Below are 20,707 nucleotides of genomic sequence, written 5' to 3' on the forward strand. Positions count from 1 at the left end.
GGAAGCTGAGGACCAAGGTTACCCACTGTTCAGAGGTGGATGCGTACTCAGCCCAGGTGCTTAGGCTTTCACTTGCCAGCGTGTGGGGGAGGTGAGGGAAGGACATGCGGCCCTCCCATCCATCGCAGGTGGTGTGTGTGGGGGGTTTGTTATGGGAATAATCAGTGTCCTTAAGTTGCAAAGGAGAGATAGGTCCAGGTGACCTGCAGCAAGAAACAAATAGATCAGTGCTGGGTGACACTGACAGAAAATCCAACTGCATTGTCAAAATGGGGAGGCAAGAGCCCCATGATGACACAGCCCCAAACCGACGCCGTCGGAAGTGGCTGGTACCGGGCGATGTGGCTTACACTCTCCAGAGGGGCTCTGGTTGGCCCGGCACCATCCTGTGTGATGGGTCCTATTGGACGACGTTTCGGGCCTAGCCATGTGATTGGCTGGTCTGCCCTCAGGCCCCACCCCGAAGGTCTGAGTGCAACCAGCCCAGCTCTCTGGGCCCCAGCTGGGAAGGTGCTAGGCCAGCGATCCCAAGAGGCGGCTCCTCCGGATGAGAAAACCCAGACACAGGGCATGCGCAGCTGACGAGGGACAGGGCCAAGCTGGGTTGGAGGGGAAATTGAGTCCCAGGGTTTAGGGGGCCCCACACTCCATCCGCTGTCCCGTGTCTGCCTTGGTGTGTCCTTGGCTCCTGTGGGTGCAAGACACGCTGAGTGAAGACACCAATTGCTGCGCTGGGGCGGGGCAGCCTGCTTCTTCGAGTTTGTAAACAACTGGAAAGCAGTAAATATCAGCCCCAAAGTCCCACTCTCTGCTTCTCCACTGACCAGCTGGTAACCTCGCTGTGCCTCAGTTTACTCATCTATAAAATGTGGTGAGTGACAACGCTTCGCTTCCTGGTGGCTGCGAAGACCACACAGGGTCGTGTGGGTGGAAGCGCTGAGCACACGCAGCTGCTGCCGTTCCTTCCCACTACTTATTTCTCCCAGCCACTGGGGTTTTTAAAAAAAATAAGATACTACCTTTTTTTTTAAAAAAAAAAAAAGTCTTGTCGCTTTGATTTATTTAAACTAGGGCTTTTCTAATTACTGGAAATCTCGAAAATAAAGCCCCCACCCTCCCTTGAACCTTAAAAAAAAAAAAAAAGACCCGCTGCTGTTGAGTGGTTTCCTTGAGCAACAGGGATGAAGTGTCTTCGCGTGGCCGGGAGGGGGCCGTGGAAGCCAGGGCGCGCGGACCTTAGGTCGCGCTGGCGTGTCATGAGCCTCCGGGCCACAGGCGGCAGCAGCGGGCGGCGGAGCCGGATACAAGGTAGCGAGGGCGGCGGCGGGTTACAATGTAGCGAGGGCGGCGGCGGTCCGGTGAGCGGAGCAGGGGGAGGGGGGCCGGGAGAGGGGGCCGGGGCAGTGGGTTCGGCCCGCGAAGGCTCACTAGGCTGGACCCCCGGGACTGGACGCCCATTTCCCTAGGCTGACGCCGAGGGGTGAGTGACCCGCCCGCGGCGGGATCCAGAGCCCCTGCTGCCCGGTGTCGCCCACCTTCAGTTCCCCATCTGGGGGCGGGGGAGAGGAGTGTGGGTGACCTCAGCTGCGTCCGCAGCTCCCATCGGGCAGAGTTTAGCACCCCAACATCACTCTGCCCCACCCCATCCCAGGTGACATTGTCACCTCTTCCGCTGTCAACACGGGCTGTGTGGGCTTCGCCGAGGCCCCGGAACTCCTGTGGCTGTGCGACCCTCGGTGGACGCTGGGCCACTCTGAACCTCAGTCTCCTCATCTGTGAATTGGGCAGGAGTTGAGAGACACCTGCCACATGAAAAACAGAGACAAGAGGATGCACTGAGTAGATGAGTGTTGTTGTGAGGGAAGGTGGACGGAGGGAGGGACGGTTCCGGGCAGGCTGGGCCCTGACTCAGGCAATGACTGCGTAACCTGGTCTTCGGGCTTTGGCGGTAAACAGTCCTTAAAAGGACAGTGACCCTGGTCCCTGCGTCCCATTGGGCTCCAGGAGAAGTCCTCGTTCCAGGTGTGAACAGAGAGGACAGACTTTTCTTCCCCTACCCTCTCCCGCACTGAGGTGACTCCCGGGGCCCTCCTGGCGGCCGCTGGCTGACAGCAGGACCTCTTGGTGGCTGGCTGCACTGTGGGCAGGATGTGGGAGGCCAGCTGGGGGCATCCTGGGCCCATCCAGGGCTTCAGCCCAGTTGTCCTCCTCAGCACCTGGAGTTTCTTCTGATCATCAAGTCCTCTCCCCAACATCTCAGGAGCTGAAGAGAAGGAGTCAGGACTGGTGGCCTCTAGAGGAGGTGGGCAGAGAGCAGGTTCATAGGTTTGCTTCTTTCCTCTCTGCGGCCAAGTCTGGAGATTTATGGGCACAGAGCTCTGTGGGGTGACCCTGGTTGGGGTGGGGAGTCAAAGTCAGCCCCACACACTGCATCCCCCTACCCTGCCCTGTGTACTGGTACAGGACACCATCTCTCCTGCCCTCAGCAGTCCCAAGGGTAAATACGATTCTCCCGCTTGACCGGACAGAAATAAGGCGGAACAAGGTCACGTGACTTCACTCCTTCATTCATTTGTCCATTGCTTCTTTGCCAGGCCTGGGGCCGGCACTGGCCGTAGGGGAGCTCACAGCCTGGGGCTTGCTCCTGTTCCCTTGAGCTCTAGGGAGGCATGGAGGTGTTTCTGCCCCACCTCACCCCAGGTGACATTGTCACCTGGCAGACCTGGCTTTGAGCTCCTCTGGCAATATTTGAAAATCCTGGGAAGTTTCCTAGGTCTCCCAGGAACCACCTAGCAGGAAGAAGCCCCTGGGGGTGGGCACTCTTATCCAGTGCATTGGGTCAGGCAGTCCACAGTGTGACAGAGTGAGGCTTTACTCAGCAGCAGCTCAGGTTACCTGCTTCTCTGATACAGGCAGGTGTTGACTCCCCAACCCCACCCCACCCCCCCATGCTGGGAGGCAGATGTTTGCCAATTTATGGATGAGAAAATGGGTGGATCATAACTGGAGAGCCAGAATTCAATTCAGGGCTGCAGATTCTGCATAATAATACTATCAATGTAATAAGAAGTTGTAGCCAGTATTTACTGGGTGCTACTTCCAGCATTTTGTGTTAACTAATTTAATCTTCACAATAACTCTATTTAGTGGGTACTATTATTATCCCCAAGAGGTCCTGGTGGCACAATGGCTAAGCACTCGGCTACTGGTCAGCAGTTTGAACCCACCAGTGGCTCCAAGGGAGAGAAGATCTGGCAATCTGCTCCCATAAAGATTACAGCCTAGAAAACCTTATGAGGCAGTTCGACTCTGTCTTACAAGGTTGCTATGAGTCGGAATCAACTTGACGGCACACAAAAACAGCAAGTTGTTATCCCCATTTGAGACATGAGAAATTGGAAGCAGAAAGAGGTTTAGGCATTTGACCAAGGTGACACAGCTAGGAAATGGCAGAGCTAGGATTTGAATTGGACTAATCTGGCTTATTACCATGAGGCTACCGGGGTAATCAGTTAGGATTTGTTTTGGCTGCAAGAGACAGAACTCCCCATCTCCCCCTAGTAACAGTGGTTTAAACAGTTTATTTCTTCTCCTTTTTTTTTTAAATTATGCATTAGATGAAAGTTTACAGAGCAAAGTAGATTCTCATTCAATAGTTTGTACATCAAGCGTCTCATGGCCTTCTCTTCATTCCCCACAATGTGTTAGCACTCTGCCCGTTTCTACCCTGGGTCCCCCATTTCCTTTCATTCTGATTTTCTATCCCTTCCTGCCTTCTCTTCTTTGCCTTTGGGCAAATATTGCCCTTTTTATCTGTTGTAATTGATTGTTCTAAGGAATACAATTCCTTGTGGGTGGTATTGTTTATTTTATGAGCTTGTCTATTGTTTGGCTGGAAGGTGATCTCTGGGAATGGCTTCAGTTCCAGGTCAGAAGGGTGTCTTAGAGCCATAGCCTTGGGGGTTCCTCCAGTCTCTGTCAGACCAGTAAGTCTAGTCTTTTTCATGAATTTGAACTTTTGTTCTACATTTTTTTCCCACTCTGTTCCAAACCCTCTGTTGTAATCCCAGTCAGTGGTTGGTAGTGGTAGCCAGGCACCATCTAGTTCTTCTGGTCTTGACTCATGTAGGCTGTAGTTCATGTGGCCCATTAGTCATTTGGACTAATTGCTCCCTTGAGTCTTTGTTTTTTCGTTTTTTTTTTTTTTTTTTTTTTCACTCTCTTTTGCTCCAGAGGAGCCCTGGTGGCACAGTGGTTAAGTGCTACATCTGTTAACCAAAAGGTCAGCAGTTCGAATCCACCAGCTGCTCCTTAGAAACCCTATGGGGCAGTTCTACTCTGCCTGATAGGGTTGCTATGAGTAGGAATTGACTCGATGGCAATGGGTTTGTTTATTTTTTTTTGCTCCAGACTGGAAGAGACCAATGGACGTATCTTAGAAGTTTATCTCTGTCTCACTTAAATGAAGCCTGGGGGTGAGCATCTCAGGGCTCAGGTGGAAGCTCCTTCTACCTTGTTCTGCCATCCTCATCTGTGACTTCCATGGTGGCTGCTCCAGCTCTATCCATTACATCTACATCTCAGACAGCATGAAGGAAGAAGGGCTGAAGAAGGGCCCCCTTTAAGTACAATTCCCAGAAGTCTCATGTTATCCTTCTGTTCCCATCCCATTGGCCAGAACCTGGTCACATGGCCACATCTAGCTGCAAGAGAGGTTGGGTTGTTGTCTGCCAAGCTAATGATCAGGAAGAAGAGTAGGTATTGGGACAGCACGACCTCTCCTCCACTCTGGGTGTTTCATAGATCCCTCTGGTACCTGCTGGTCTGGGGGAGGCACAGGGGCATCGGGTGGCTGCCTCTGACCCAAACTCCCCATGTGACCTGGCCAAAGTCATCTGGTGGTAAGCAAAGAGGAGGGATGTCTGTGTCTCCTATTTCACCGAGGGGCAGCTGTTCAACAGGAACTCAGCCACCCAACCCACCTCCCATCACAGAGGCAGAACAGGAAGGACAGGTCCTGAGTGGCCTAGCTCCTCCTTCACATGGGACTTGTCTTTTCAGGGGGGAGAGGAGGGAGCAGGGGAGGAGTCATAGGGCCATCATTCGTAATCATGAATTGTTTCAGACTAAACAGGTATAGAAAGAGCATGAAAATAACTGTAAATTTACTACATGGTTTTAAAAGCATCTCTGACTTCTCAGCAATAACCTACCTTACTGAGAGGTCTCACGTTCACCAAGACCCTCTGAGGCAGTCTCAATCACTGTCCCCATTTACAGATGAGGAAACAGGCAAGCAGAGGTTAGGATCATGGCCTGGCTGGTTAAGTCGGGGGAGCCATTGCAAACAAGACTGCATCCCTGCCCCAGCCAAAGACCTCCCCCTCACCCCCCACCACACCCAAAGCATCATCTGCTGAGCTGGAAGGAGAGGGAAGGAGCAGTTATGGCCTTGCCTCTGCCAGTGGTGGGCCAGGCACTGCCTGCCTCTATCTCAGGTTCCTAGGCACGAGGCCATGCAGCTGACCAAGGTCATGTGGAGCGTCTGCAGGATTTGATTTGAACCCAGTCTGGAAGGTACAGGCATGGCTGGAGTCCATGATAAGGACACTCCTGTTGGGCAGTTAATGCTCCTGAGAACTCTCCCCACCAGGCGCAGGAAGGCCGGGCTCCCCAAGGTCACCTAGCAGGTGGCAGAGCAGGGTTGGACCTTGACTCCCGAGTGCCCACGCTGCACCCTTGATTGCCACCACTGACCTTTTGGGGTGCCCTGGTGGGTCAGGGGTGCCTTGGAGGATTGTCTTGCAGGCATGGCTGAGCCTTCCTTGGTGTCCCCCCAGTATCTGTGGTCTGGCTTGGGTCATAGCCTGGGTGGCAGACACAGGAGGGTGTGGGTGGGCTGGGGCTGAGTGAGACTTCTGGGGGCTGTGGACCACTACATTTCAGGGCCAGAGGACCCTGCACTGGAAGCCAGAGCCTGGGCTCCTGTGGTCCACTTTGCACCCTTGATAAGTCACAACTCTGTCCACCAGGAGTGGGTTGGATGCCATCACTATGGGCTGTTCCCCGGGGTTAAACCTGGGTAGCAGAGGCTGAATTAGCCTGGGAAGGGCTGAGGATTGAGGCAGAGCCATGAGGCTGCCACACCTAGATGCCCCCCCTCAGGGAGAGGAGCCTCGGCTCGCCTCCAAAACCCCAGAACTCAGAGGGGTTTGGAGATGCAGTGAGCTGGAGCCGAATGCTCACTCTACCTGCCCCACAGGTGGGATGCTATGGAATATGATGAGAAGCTGGCCCGGTTTCGGCAGGCCCACCTCAACCCCTTCAACAAGCAGCTCAGTGAGCAACAGCATGAACAGGGGCCTAGGGAGGCGGCCCCCGACCTTGCTGCTGAAGGTGAGTGCTGGGCTGGGGGCTGCTCTGTGGAGGGGGGCCGGTGCTGTGCTGGGGCAGAGGCTCCACTGGGGCAGGGGCTGCACTGGAGCGGGGGCTGCCCTGGGGATTGGGCCCCACCAACCTCAACTCACCCCACCCCCTTTCTTCCTGCTTTCTTCAAGTGGAATGACCCCACGCAGCTCTGTCCTTGTGGGGATTGGCGGCGGTGACTGTCTGCAGTCATGCAGGTGGAGGGGTGTGCCTGGCCTGATCGCCACCCCTGCTCCTGCACAGTCAATGAGGTCCTTTCAAAATGAAGTTACATCACATCAGTTATTGCTCAGATCCCCCCCACGGTCCCTCCCTTTCTAATGTCCCGACAAGCCCCTTGTCACCTCTGAGTATCTCCCACGCTCTCCCCCATCACTCTGCCTCAGCCTCACGTCCCCCACCCCGGGCACACCTGCCCCAGGACCTTTGTACTGACTGAAACTTTCCCCAGATACCAGAGGGGTTGCCCCCTGTCCTCTTCAACCTTTGTGGAGGGAAGGCCTTCCCTGCCCACCAGCACCCTCTGCTGCCTCCTTTTCTACCTTTTCCATCTGTTCTGGAGTTGACTTTCTTATTCTGTCTCCCCCTAGAATTAATCCTCCTGAGGGCAGAAACTGTGTCTGTCTTGCCACAGCTGTATCCCAGGGCCTGACACACAGTAGGTGCTCATAAATGCCTGACCCCAGGGTCTGGCACACAGTAGGTGCTTATAAGCGTTCGATTAAGAGTTAGATAGAGGACTGTGAGTCTGGGGCCTGCAGATAAGGTCAGGAAGGCACTCCAGCCAGCCCTGCAGAGAGGCCTAGAGTCCAAACAGGGTTTGGCAGTTTTGTTGTGTAGCTATCCAGCTGCCTGTTTTCAACCCACATATATTTATGCACAGAACATCTGCCTTGGACTTTGGGATGGTTCCTTAAAGCTGCCTTGTGGACCTGTTTTCACGATATCGGTTAGCTCTACATTGTCTTTTGAACAGTTCTTTCCTCATTTCACAAGGAATACAGGGTCCTTTGAAAAGGCCATCAGGGCAGGTGCGCGGGAGGGGCAGGAACCCATGCGTGTGCCCCTCAGTGCCTCTATGGGGTCTTCCTGCACCAAGGGCCCTTCCCATCCTGCCATCCCAGCCCTGACCCAGCGCCACCCTAGGGGAGGAAGGGCAGAGGAGCTGGAGGGGGGGCCACTGACCTCTCTCCTGCCCCTGCCCTGCCCTTTACTGCCACCCACAGAGGCTCCCCCGGAGCTATCCCCTGCAGAGCCAGAATTCCGCTGCACTGAGTGCGTGATGGATCTTGGCTTGTCTGAGGACCATTTCTCCCGGCCCGTGGTAAGATGTGGGGGACTGGGAGGGGAACAGGGATGCATGAGCCCCAAGGCATCAGAGGACATGTGTCCTTGTCACCTGCCTGCAGGAGTCTGGGTCACATGAGCTGGTGGCCGCCGTTCCCACCCTTCCAAGCCACCATCCTTAGGCTCAGCATTGCCCACCTCAAGTCAGGCCAGGGACTCTGGCCCTCGAATCTGAGGCCATGACACACCTGACTCCAATCCTGAAAACTTTTTTGAGGGCTATGGAGGTGTCCTAGGCCCAGAGCAGGCAGGACAGCTGGTCTGGGGGTAGGACTTAGGGCCATGCCTCTCCCTAAGCTCTAGGCACTTGAGAAGGGAGAGGCACTGCCGTGGGTCTCACCCCCAGCCCCAGGCACTTGAGAAGCTAATGCAGAGTGTGGGCTCCTAGGGTGTCCTGTAGACACCTGCAGGGTGGGGGTGGGGGAGAGAGGGAAGCCCCACCCACCTCCCACTGCTCTTGCCACCCATAGCCACTTCCGTCCGTTCTATACTGGGGTTCCATGGAAGTCTTGTTACGAAAAACTTAAAGGACTCTAATGGTTAAAAACGTATGAAAACCTTTCAGTTTTATGCGAACTCTGTCCAACTTTTACTTGAGATAAACAGTATAAAAAACAAAAAAATCAAACCCATTGCTGTCAAGTTGATTCCGGCTTATAGCGACCCTATAGGACAGAGTAGAACTACCCCATATGGTTTCCAAGGAGTGGCCGGTGGATTCGAACTGCTGACCTTTTGGTTAGCAGCCGTAGCTCTTAACCACTGCGCCAACAGGCTCCGATAAACAGCATAGTAACATTAAAATGCAACTTAAAACAAAAATGTCACCCAGAAGTCCCCAACAGTAGCTTGCTTTTCATTTTGCATGTGACCCATGGGAGGCACCACCTCTTCTTTCCCTGGCTTCTCAGAGCCCCATGCCTGGAGGAGCTCCTGAGGGTGGGTGAGCCCCTTTCCTTGGCTGGAGACAGCAGAGTGTCCTGGCCTGAGGGCCTGACTGGGCGCTGTGTGAGGAGGGCAGTCAGAGTGGCTGGGGCTGGGGTAGGGGGTACATTACGCTGCCCTGGGCTTGGCAGAGAAGCCAGCCTCCCTCCAGGAGGAAGCTCTTTAGGAGAAGAAAGTGAAATATGTAGCCAGAAAAGTAATAGGATTTCTAAAAGAAGGAAGTTGTTTTTTGAAAAGCATCCTGAATTAGGTCTTCAAAACCTGTGGATAGAGGCCAGGCATGAAGCCAGGAGTGAATCTCACCCTGGCTGCAAACTTGCCTGTGACTTGAGTCAGCCTCTCTCTTGCCTTGCCCCAGTTTCTTAATCTGGATGAGAGTCTGAGGTCCCCTCCTGGTCTGATGATCTATGAGGATGGGCCTGCCTTGGTGGGTGTTTGAGTGTCTCCCTGCCTGGCAGGGCCTGTTCCTGGCCTCAGCAGGTATCTGAGCATCTCCCCGCCCAGCAGGGCCTGTTCCTGGCCTCAGCAGGTATCTGAGCATCTCCCTGCCCAGCAGGGCCTGTTCCTGGCCTCAGCGGGTATCTGAGCATCTCCCTGCCCAGCAGGGCCTGTTCCTGGCCTCCGACGTGCAGCAGCTGCGTCAGGCCATCGAGGAGTGCAAACAGGTGATCCTGGAGCTGCCTGAGCAGTCGGAGAAGCAGAAGGATGCTGTGGTACGGCTCATCCACTTGCGGCTGAAGCTCCAGGAGCTGAAGGTGGGTGCTGGTTGCCCTCCGCTTCCATGGGGGCCTGGTATCCCCGGCCCCTCCCAGAGACCCAGACTCTCTATAGGCTCTGAGGGGCTCACCAGAGAAGGAGGGTAAAGGACGGGCCCCTCACCCCACGTTTCTGCAATTTTTCTCTCAATTACTCTAGACCCTCTTGGTTACAAAGGACAGAAACCCAACCTTATGTTAGCTTAAACCAAAAAGAAAGGAGTAGTGTTTGGTCCACTCTCAGGCAGGCTCTCCCCAGGGGTGGCAGAGATACCCCAGGAGCTGTGGCTGTCATCCTATCTGCTGGACAGTCCCCATGCAAATGGGAGCTTTCATTCTAGTGGTTAAAGTGAGTCTTGAGTCTCAGCCCTGACTTTCACTGGCTATTCCTGGGTCACATGCCTATCCCTGAACCAATCCTGGTGACTGGCCAGTCCTGGGTCATGTGTCCACCTGTCAACCAATCACAGTGACTGATTGGCCAGGCTTGGGTCATGTGCCCATCTACTAGACCAAAACCCAAAAAACACCAAACCTGTGGCCATCAAGTGGATTATGACTCATAGTTACCCTACAGGACCGAGTAGAACTACCCCATAGGGTTTCCAAGGCTGTAAATCTTTACGAGAGTAGATTGCCACATCTTTCTCCCGAGGAGTGGCTGGGGGCTTCAAACCCCCAACCTTTACAGTTACCAGCTGTGCATTTAACCACTGTGCAACCAGGGCTCCTATTGGACCAAAAAGGTGGGGTCAATCTCACCTTGAACCAACCTGACCCAGAGTGGGAGGGGTGGTTTCTTGAGGAGGCCAGCAGAAGAGGGGGTGGATCCTGGAGGCCGAAAACTGCAGATGTCTCAACATGGGCTTTGAGTTGTCTGTTCTTTGGCTTGGCTGCTGCCACCCCTGCACTGGCGCAGGTCCCTGGGGATTTAGAAGATGGAGTATTCATTAGGAATGGGTAAGGCAGTGGTAACAAGGACACCCCAGAGTATAGTGGCTTAAAATTTTCCCTTACGTAAAAACCTGATAGGTGGCCCAGGGTTCCTATGATAGGTAACAGTGTAGGGACTCTGCTGGGTCCCCCTGTCTTGTTGCTCTGCTCGTCCCTGGAAAAATCCAAGATGGCCCCACTCCACACTTTCTTATTGTGCACTGCAGCCAGCAGAAAGGGGGCAGGACGAGTGGGCCGTGTCACCCATGCTTACGTGCCCTTGGCCCCAGTGCAGTCCCATGGCAGTGCTTCGCTGCAAGGGATACTGGGAAGGATGATCTGTATTCTCGGTGGCTGTACTGGCTGAGCACTGGGGTCTTCTACTGATAAAGGGAAAGGGCAGATCAGACATTGGGGCAGCAAACAATCTATGCTACAAATGGCAGCTGGGCTCACCCATGGCCCCACCTGGTGCCCCCACAGGACCCCAACGAGGATGAGCCCAACATCCGAGTCCTCCTGGAGCACCGTTTCTACAAGGAGAAGAGCAAGAGTGTCAAGCAGACCTGTGACAAGTGTAACACCATCATCTGGGGCCTCATCCAGACCTGGTACACCTGCACAGGTGAGCTGGTGAACCAGACCTGCTCCTGCTGGGCACGTGGGCTGGGTCCTCAGGACAGGGCAGAGACCCCCAGCTCCACTCCCTATCTCCTCTGTTCAGGTAATGCTCTACAGTTTAATCAACATTTACTGAGCCCCTGTGTCGTGCTGAGAGTACCACAGTGAACAAAGGAGACTGAAACCCCTGCCCTCATGGCACTCACGGTCTAGATCTCACTGTCCAGTATGGTGGTCACTAGCCACATGTGGCTATTCAAATTTAAATTAATTAATTAAAATAAATTTTAAAAATATAGTTCTGGTCGCACTGTTTACATTACAAGAGTACAGCGGCCACATGAGACTTGTGGCTACCATGCTAGACAGTGTGGATTGAGAACATTTCCATCTTTGTGAAAAGTTCCTTGGATAGTGCTGTCCTGGATGATAAGTCAAACACATAAACAATATGGTGTTAGTCATAGAGCAGTGAAGGAAATACGGAAAGGGAATAGTGTGTATCTAGGGTGAGGTGCAACTTTTAACAGGGTGGAATTACAAGGTATCGTGTGACATTTAAGTAAAAACCTGAGTATATCTGGAGAGGAATGTTCTGGCAGAGGGGACCATGTGTGCAAAGGCCCTGTGGTAGACATGTGCTCAGCACCTGAAGGAGGAACAGCGAGCAGTATGGCTGGACCACAGCATCTGAGGGGGAGCGTGGGAGAGGTGGGCTCAGAGGTGGCTGGGGCTTTTTTTCAGAGTGCAGTGGGGGCCATGGGTGGGTGTTGGGCAGACTTAGGTTTTAACAGGGTCACCCTGGCTGCTGAGTTGAGCAGGGACTGAAGGGGGGGCAGGGCAAAGGAGAAACAGGAAGATGTGTGAAGGGCAATCGATTGCAGTTGTCCAGAAGATGAAGACAGTCCTGTGTCCAGGGTGGGCGAGGGGTGTGAGATGGGTCGTCCAGCTCTAGCTGTAAGAGACAGGAGAGGAGTCAAGGATGACCTCAAAAGCTTTAGCCTGAGCCATGGAAAGGTGGAGATGGGGAGACTGTGTGTTGGGGGGCAGGTTTGGGAAGGAAGGTTGGGACTTCCGTTTTGGACAGCTTAGCTTTGATGCCTGTCTAAGGGTGTCGAGGTGAAATGGCAGGTAGGCCCTCGATATTTGGAGTTGAGGGGCGAGGTCTGCGTGGCCTTTCAGCACAAGGCACAGGGGGCTGGGGGACGGGAGGACCTTAAGTTCTGGGACTTGTGGCAGGCTGGGAGCAGCCCTTGGGTTGATCTGGGCATTGAAGTGAAACCCACCCTGGTGGCGCAATCTCCACCTGGCACAGGGGTCCTGGAAGTGAAGGTGAGCCTAGGCCACAGGCTGCTCCCCCCTACCACCCATTTCTCAGAGCTGTATATGGTTGCCCCCATCACCAGGTTGTTATTACCGCTGTCACAGCAAGTGCCTGAACCTCATCTCCAAGCCCTGTGTCCGATCCAAAGTCAGCCACCAAGCTGAGTACGAGCTGAACATCTGTCCTGAGACAGGGCTGGACAGCCAGGACTACCGCTGCGCTGAGTGCCGGGCACCCATCTCCCTGCGTGAGGCCCTGGGCAGGCTGGGGGGCAGTGGGGGCCAGTTTGAGGGGCATGGCTGCCCGGTAAATCAGAGAACTAACAGCCAGGAGTGGGGGGCGGGGGAGGTCCCTGCCGTTTATCCTCAGGTCTACCCAAGGGGCCGTTAGCATCTTTTATGTTAGGTTCAAGGAAACTGAAGTTCAGGCACTTCTGACTATCCAGGCAGGGCTGGACTGACCTGAGTGTGTGGGCAACGCCCTCGCTTGGCCTTCCTGGAGAGGGGACGGGGAGAAATCCCATAACAGCCAGGCACTGCCCCAGCTGGCCATCTTCTGAGATTTACTGACCTTATTGCATGTGCCCCCCACCAGTCCTGTGACAGGGGCCCTGTTATTGTCCCATTTTACTTATGACAAAACCGAGGCACAGTGAAATGCAGAAAGAGTCAGGTCTGGAGGGTGAAGGTTTCCTGCGGGCACAGCATGCAGGACAGTGAACCCTGTGGAGAGTCCGTGGGGGTATGGCAGGGCGAACAGTGTGGACGCCATGGATGCCCTTCCACAGCTCTAATGCCGCCCTCTGTAGGGGGTGTGCCCAGTGAGGCCCGGCAGTGTGACTACACCGGCCAGTACTACTGCAGCCACTGCCACTGGAACGACCTGGCCGTCATCCCCGCGCGAGTCATCCACAACTGGGACTTCGAGCCGCGGAAGGTGGAGCCACCGTACAACCCTGATGGGGGAGGGGAAATGGGGTGTGCTCCTCGGGGGTGAGCCCGCTGAGCAGGCCTAAGGGGCAGAGGGCTGACCCTGGGGAGGAGTGGCAGGAGCTGTGCCCCTCCCTGGGTGGGGGGCAGCAGGAGGGGATCTTGCCTGTGGGGGACAAGCACTAGTAGTGCCACTTAGCCCCTCCCAGGTGTCCCGCTGCAGCATGCGCTACCTGGCCCTTATGGTGTCGAGGCCGGTCCTGCGGCTCCGGGAGATCAATCCTCTGCTGTTCAACTACGTGGAGGAGCTGGTGGAGATCCGGGTGAGGGGGCAGGGTGGTGGTGAAGGGATGAGGGGGCAGAGACGGGGGGCCGTGTCCTTTGGGTGAGGGTGCAGGTGGCGGTGGGGGTGGGTGTGACTGTAGGGGACTGATGGAGGAGAGCTGTGTGTGAGGGTCCTGGATGCCATGGTAGGGTCCTATCTCCTCCAGGTGAGAGGGAGCAGGGAGGTTCTGAGCAGCAGATGGCCAGGTGAGCTTGGTCTGACAGGACCTTGGCTTCCGTGCCCTAGAGCAGGACCAGGAGGAATGTGGGAGCCCCGCGAGTAATTTAAGTTGTCTGGTAGCCACATTAAAGTAGTAAAGAGCAACAGGTACAATTAATTTTGATGACGTATTTTAACATTATATCAAAAAGATTATTTCAACATGCAACAAATGTACAAAATTATTGGGATATTTTACTTGTTTTTCTTCTACTAAGTCTTCCAATTCTGGTATGTATCCAACACCATGACGATCCCAGTTCAGACCAGGCACAGGCTAGGGCTCAGCTCCACGTGAGACTAAGTCCACTGTGTTAGCAAGTGGTGAGGAAGTAGGAGCGGGACCAGGCTGGTGCACCAGCCAGGCAGGCTACAGTGTCTTGGGGAGGTGGTAAGAAGTGGGAACTGAGGCAGAGCGAGAAAAGTTGCCGAGGCCACAGGGCTGGGGAGGGAATAGGGTGGGCCAGGAGCCACAGGCTCCTAGGATGGAAGTATAGCTGAAGGATGTATAGGGCTGTGTGGGTTAGATTATGTACAGGAGGGTTGTGGGTGTCGATAAACGCACCTTGAAGTCCTACCCCGCCTGGGCAGCCATTGGTTGGCTGGAGCCCTCAGAGTGTGGCTGGACCATCCTGGGGGCCTGGGGGCAGCTTCCCCTAGCCCCTGAGCCCAGCACCCTGGCTAAGGATGCCCACACCCTTTTTGCTGCAGAAGCTGCGCCAGGACATCCTACTCATGAAGCCGTACTTCATCACCTGCAAGGAGGCCATGGAGTCACGCCTGCTTTTGCAGGTCAGGCAGCCAAGGGACTAGCAGGGAGGCCGGTGGGTGGGAGGACACGGAGAGAGCAGCCATGAGGACTGGGGGTTTCCCAAACTCTGTCCCAGGTAACCTTGGCAGGTATTCTACCCACAAAGATAATCCTAGGTGAACAGGTATTTTCCACACAGCCCTTATGTAAATCTATGGTGGTGGGAGGGGTGAGGGTACAACCGTGCTGAGTAAGGGTGACCACAGATCAGTCTTTTCAAGACCACTTATTTATTCATCTGACAAATATCTACTGAGTGCCTGCTGTATGCAAATACTGTCCTAGGCCCTGGGGAGCAGTGGACAAAGCAGGAAGGAGGCATGGATGGGGGCTGGGAAACCAGGCATGGGTGGAAGGGATGGCCCTGCAGGACCCCAGGTGGGGAGGCATGTCTGGAGCATCAAGGTGGCCACAGTGGCCGGAGCAGACTGTATGAGTGGTGATGGGTGGTAGAGTCCTCACACTGACTGGGAAACTTGGCCCTGCCCCTTCCTGCCCTGTGGGTTCCCTGGGCTCCTGGATTCTGTTCTGGGGCCTGCCCTGGTACAGACCCCACCTGAAGCTTCCACGAGTGCTCCAGGACCTGGTGGTGAGGTGGCCAGGCATGGGTGTGTGCCGGTGGCCTTGTGCCAGCCTCATGGCTCTGGGCTTTGGCAGCTCCAGGACCGGCAGCATTTTGTGGAGAACGACGAGATGTACTCGGTCCAGGACCTGGTGGATGTGCACGTGGGCCGCCTCAGCTGCTCGCTGACAGAGATCCACACTCTCTTTGCCAAGCACATCAAGCTGGACTGCGAGGTGGGCCACCCTCATGGGGTTGTGGGCCTGTTGGTCCTGAGGAGGGTGGGGGGAAGCGGCGGCCCCGGAGCTGGCATTCATCCAGACACCCCCCCCCCAGCGGTGCCAGGCCAAGGGCTTCGTGTGTGAGCTCTGCAGAGAAGGAGACGTGCTGTTCCCGTTCGACAGCCACACCTCCGTGTGCACAGACTGCTCTGCTGTCTTCCACAGGTGGGTGCAGGGTCACCCCCCTCAGGGGTTTCCTCACCTTCCCGGGAGCCTCACCTGCTGCTGAGAGAGAGGGAGGGATGGAGCCTCAACTGCTTGACTTCCCAAGCTTATTGCCTTTATGCCAAGGTGTGGGGTCAGGGTTGGACCCTGATGTCTATGAGTAAATTAAAGGCTCTGTAAAGAGCTGTGGGGCTCGGTGGGGGGCGGCAGGGGGGAGCATCGCAGCCCAGACCCGTTCTGGATGAGCCCCTGAGCCCCAGCTTGACCTGTATGTGTTCACGCTGTCACCTGCCTTCTCCATCAGTATCGATGTTTCTCTTTCAGGTTTAGCATAGACCAGAGGTTCCCAAACTTTCTTGTTTGGGAACCCTTACTGACTCAGTAATTTTTCAAAGCCTCCTGGGCCGAAAGAAATACCTAATGCTTTCATATATTAAGTGTTCAGGTTCAAAGAACTTAATCCATATTTATCTTCTAAAGACTTACTGGCAGTTTGAAAAAATAACACTCATAAATTGAAAGAAAAAGAACACTTTTATTTCATTCTTAAATAAGCACCATTACTTACTAACAGATGTGTGCTGGCAGGACATGCACACCTTCTGGAACCTGGGGTCAGATTGAACACTGCCTCCTCATATCCTGTCCCACCAGTTTTTTTTTTTTTTAAACTTTTTTCTTCCTTTTATTACTTTAAGCTCATACACAAATTAACAAAATATCACCACCTAAATATCTTATAAGAACCTCACAGTCAATAAGCACATGGAAGATTTTCTTATAGCTCCTCCCAAATCTCTTCTTACATCTTGTATTAACATTTTTTTTTTTTTGTACTTCCGGTGAAGGCTTACAGAACAAATAGTTTCTCATGAAAAAGTAGTACACATATTGTTTTATGACATTGGTTAACAACCCCACAACATGTCAACCCTCTCCCTTTTCTACCTTTTTTTTTTTTTTTTTGGTGAAAATATACATAGCCAAAGATACACCATTTCAAAAATTTCTGCATGCACAGTTCAGTGACATCAAATATGCTCTTCCGATTGTGCTGCTGTTCTCACTTTAGATGAAGGCTTACAGAACAAAATAGTTTCTCATTTAACAGTTAGTACACATGTTGCCCTATGACAATGTTTAACAACCTGACAACACATCAACACTATCCTTACTCAACCTTGGGTTCCCTATCACCGGCTTTCCTGTCCCCTTCTGCCTTCTGGCCCTTGTCCCTGGACTGCTGTGCCTCATTAGTCCCATTTGGTTTTATGGGGCTGTCCACTCCCCAACTGAATGGTGAACCTCGGAAATGACTTCACCACTGAGCTAAAAGGGTGTCTGGGAGCCATACTCTCGGGGTTTCTCCAGTCTCCTTTAGGCCAGTAAATCTGGTCTTTTTTTTGTGAGTTATAATTTTGTTCTACATCCTTCTCCAGCTCTGTCCAGAACCCTCTGTTGTGATCCCGGTCAGAGCAGTCAGTGGTGGTAGCTGGGCACCATCTAGCTGTACTGGACTCAGTCTGGTGGAGGCCTTGGTAGCTGTGGTTCCATTAGTCCTTCAGACTAATCTTTTCCTTGTATCCTGTTCTCTTCATTTTCCCTTGCCCCCGAAGGGATGAGACCAGTGGAGTATCTTAGATGGCTGCTCACAGGCTTTTAAGACCCCAGATGCTACTCACCAAAGTAGAATGTAGAACATTGTGTCCCACCAGTTTTTGAGTGGTTAAGAACTAAAACCAAACCCACTGCTGTCGAGTCAATTCTGGCTCATAGTGACCCTATAGAACAGAGTAGAACTGCCCCATAGGGTTTCTTCCAAGGCTGTAAATCTTTACAGAAGCAGACTGCCACATCTTTCTCCCATGGAATGACTGGTGGGTTCAAACCACTGACCTTTCAGTTAGCAGCTCAGCACTTTAAACACTGCATCACCAGGGCTCCTTTTGTGTGGTACTCGCTGTTTATCGCGGCAACTGCCAAAATCCCAGCTATGACATCATAGAAAGGAATGCAGCAAAATCCAGCATTGAAACTGGACTTCCCCTAGCTAGCAGTTCTCATGGTGTCTGCCAGATGTCACATGTGTCCTTTTCAAAATTCATGCTGTCCTGTGATCCCCTGTGCATTCTCTGCAACGCCTGGGTGCCTCGTGCTCCATTTGGGAGCCGTGTAGGGGTCTGCGTGGTGGTGGTAAGAGCAGATGGTCACAGCGAGTGACTGAGGGCTCAGCCCCCTCTGGCCATAGGACCTGGAAAGGGCATGATTGCAGGACCTGTAATGATGGGTGTGGGACCCTCGGACGACCCCTGTACACCCTGGGCATGTGTCTACATTACAGTCCATGTGGTTAGACATGCCTGGGTCAGACTCACTTCTGCCTTTCAGTGACACTCCTGAGCCTCAGTTTCCCTGTCTGGAGAAGGATGATGAGACTTTAAGTGGCCAGGGTCTCAGTGATACCATTTACATGCAGAGCTGAGAGTCCACTTTCCCAAAGGCAGAGGGCCTGCTCACCCTGTCTTCCTCCCCAGGGACTGCTACTATGACAACTCGACTACGTGCCCGAAGTGTGCTCGCCTGACCCTGCGGAAGCGGTCGCTGTTCCAGGATCCTGGCCTGGAAGTGGACATCTAGGGTGCAGGGATGACGGGGGGTGGGGCCAGCGCCAAAGTCCAGGTGTTGTTCTGCCCTGGAGACCGTGGGTGCAGCCCTGCAGACCCCTGGACCCCCACGTGCTGGGCCAGAGGGTGAGCCCCGCCCACGAGGACCATCATCCAGGAACCTGCCAGGTCTCAGAGGGTCCAGTGGGGAGGGGAGCTAGGAGGGCTTCTTGCCTCCCCGCAATACAGAGCCCTACGTTCCCTCTGGGTCAAGGCTGCCAGCCCAGAGAAGGGCCAGGCCAAAACCCCCAGGGGAACCTTGAGGAGCAACCACGGAAGCCACGGTTGCTGGCTGCACAGACCTGCCTGGGACCTAAGTTTTTTCTGCAGGGAGCAGTTTGGGTTCTATACAGAGGCTTCCTCACTGCCCCTCACTCCAGCCCCTCATCTTATGGGGGGCTTCTGGTGGGCCCTGGCTGAGGCTGTTCCCATGGACCTTCCTCTCTCAAGTCCCCATCAGGCTGGGGGTGGTCCAGGGGCTCTGTCCAACAGGGAGAGAAGGGGCCTCCGAGCCTTACTCTGCATGTGGACTGGCCACAACTTGTCCCTGTGCTCCAAGCTGGGTGGCAGAGGTCCAGCTGAGGGGTGTCTCAGCCCCAGGTGTTGTGCTTGGACAGGTTAGGGAAGAGAGTGGGTTACAGCCAGACCCTGTGGCATTTCTTGGGACCAGTTTGCCATCCAGAAAGGAGCTCATCCTGCTGCTGCAGTACCTGTGAGGGCTCTGGATGCTCCAAGCCGGCCAGAAGGGTCTTTCGTTTGGGGGCCTGAGGCTGGGAGCAGACGGTGAGAGGCCTGGGAGCATTGGCTGGAGGGGCCTCCGGGGGAAGACGGGGCATGAAGATCCCACTACATGTGACAAAGCCTGCATCTCAGGCTGCACCTCGTGACCGCTTTTCACCTGGGTGGGAGCTGCACCGCTCAGGGTGTTTCTAGAGAGCTTTGCACTTTACAGACCCAGTGTCCTGGGTGCAGCTGAGAGACAGGACTTTTTGGGGCCTCCAGGAAGCAGGGCTGTCTGCACTTGCCCTTCGCTGCTGCCCCTCCTCACCCTGGACTTGGCTGTTGGTGCACAGCGGACACGCAGGTGGTGGGAGGAGGGCAGCGGTGTGGCTCCTGGGAGGTCCCCTACCTGGACCAGAAAGCTAGAGGGGGCACCTCAGCAGTGGGACCGTCAGCTCAGTGGACGATGTGAGGGGAGAGTAACAGCGGTGTCACTGTCCTCTGTGTGGCTAGGAAAGGGCAAGAACCGGTGTCTCGCCTGTACAGTGGCATCAGGCAAAGCCCTAGACTGATATCTGCAAACCAGGAGTGTGGCACTGAGCTGTCTCGGGTGAGGTGAAGAGGCCAGTATGGGGGTACTTCATGGGAGAGCCATGCCCATATCAGCCTGTCCTGCTCTCGGCCCACTTTTAGAGTGTGTGGGAGTCACAGGCTCAATGCCCTCTCCCTGCACCCAGATCTGCACATTCCTAGCTCACTTCTCTCTGCTGCATCACATTCCTGCCATCCTTGAGTTCACGTGTAGTCCACGTCACATTGTTCTAGTTTGTAGTAACCGTGCCCACAGAAAATGTTGGTGTGCTGACATTTGTTGGATGGGGTTGGCGTCTTTATTTTTGACCTCCTCACCTTATCCCTCCCCCAGCACACTTCTTCCCCACCTGCCCTTTCTGGTTGACAAAGTCTTTAAACAGAATTGTGCGTGTGGTCTTTGCATGAGTCTATAGTGAGGTAGAAAGAAACCACCAAGGAACCAGGCTGCCCACCAGCACCTGAGGTCTCCACAGGTCATGGGGGTTCCATGTGTGGGTCAGGCCTGACTGGAGGGCACCTAGCTGTCCCAGCGCCCTGTCCCTGGTCATTAAACACCTGTTTGTAAACTCGTGTGTGTGTGTGTGTGTGTGTGTGTGTGTGTGTGTGTGTGTGGTGGATCAGAGCAGGGTACCGCTTGCAGGAGGTGAGATCATCTGGTTGGGATGAAGTAATAGTTCTGGATTGGTGGGGAGAGGCGCACAGGTTGGTTGGTGTCAGACACAACATATCACCCTGCAGAAGTTATGTGATTTCTCCCAGCCTCCCTTACTTCTGTAGAATGGGGTGGCATACCTTGTGGGGTTGTTAGGGCTCCAGGAGCATTTAATAAACATGCAGTAAGTAGGAGCTGTGCCTCTTCCTGGTATCCTCAAAGTAGGATTGTCTCAATAACCAATGAGAAGCTGGCTGATCATGCAAATCAGACTGGGTTCAGCAGGCCCAGCCCAGCCCAGTTTCTCGGGGTTTCTCTTATCCTCATAGGCCAGACCCACCAATGGCTCTCACCTCAACCCAATGCTCCTTGAACCCCATCTCCATTACTCTTTGAATAGGGTTCTTAATGGAAGAAGTACAATCAGAATGGTCC

At 54.2% G+C, this 20,707-nt stretch overlaps 1 protein-coding gene across 3 annotated transcripts; it reads left to right on the plus strand.

Annotated features, from left to right (window-relative positions):
* The first annotated feature begins 1,282 nt into the window (after positions 1–1,282).
* DEF8 (differentially expressed in FDCP 8 homolog) lies at positions 1,283–20,109 on the plus strand. 3 transcript variants are annotated; one of them, XM_023732599.1, is made up of 13 exons: positions 1,283–1,308; positions 2,214–2,302; positions 6,263–6,396; positions 7,653–7,750; positions 9,324–9,473; positions 10,890–11,031; positions 12,434–12,598; positions 13,160–13,287; positions 13,490–13,603; positions 14,536–14,616; positions 15,293–15,433; positions 15,534–15,643; positions 18,178–20,109. In XM_023732599.1, the coding sequence occupies exons 3-13, from the start codon at positions 6,273–6,275 to the stop codon at positions 18,278–18,280; spliced, it is 1,356 nt and encodes a 451-aa protein (XP_023588367.1). In that variant the 5' UTR covers positions 1,283–1,308; positions 2,214–2,302; positions 6,263–6,272; the 3' UTR covers positions 18,281–20,109. The 3 variants fall into 3 exon arrangements, with proteins under 3 accessions (XP_023588367.1, XP_004377831.1, XP_023588365.1); XM_004377774.2 differs by lacking the exons at positions 1,283–1,308; positions 2,214–2,302 and having other exon boundaries at positions 5,944–6,396; XM_023732597.1 differs by lacking the exons at positions 1,283–1,308; positions 2,214–2,302; positions 6,263–6,396 and having other exon boundaries at positions 7,015–7,750.
* The last annotated feature ends 598 nt before the right edge of the window (positions 20,110–20,707 follow it).

This window comes from Trichechus manatus, unplaced genomic scaffold, assembly GCF_000243295.1.
Source record: "Trichechus manatus latirostris isolate Lorelei unplaced genomic scaffold, TriManLat1.0 scaffold00053, whole genome shotgun sequence".
Classification (NCBI taxonomy): Eukaryota; Metazoa; Chordata; class Mammalia; order Sirenia; family Trichechidae; genus Trichechus; species Trichechus manatus.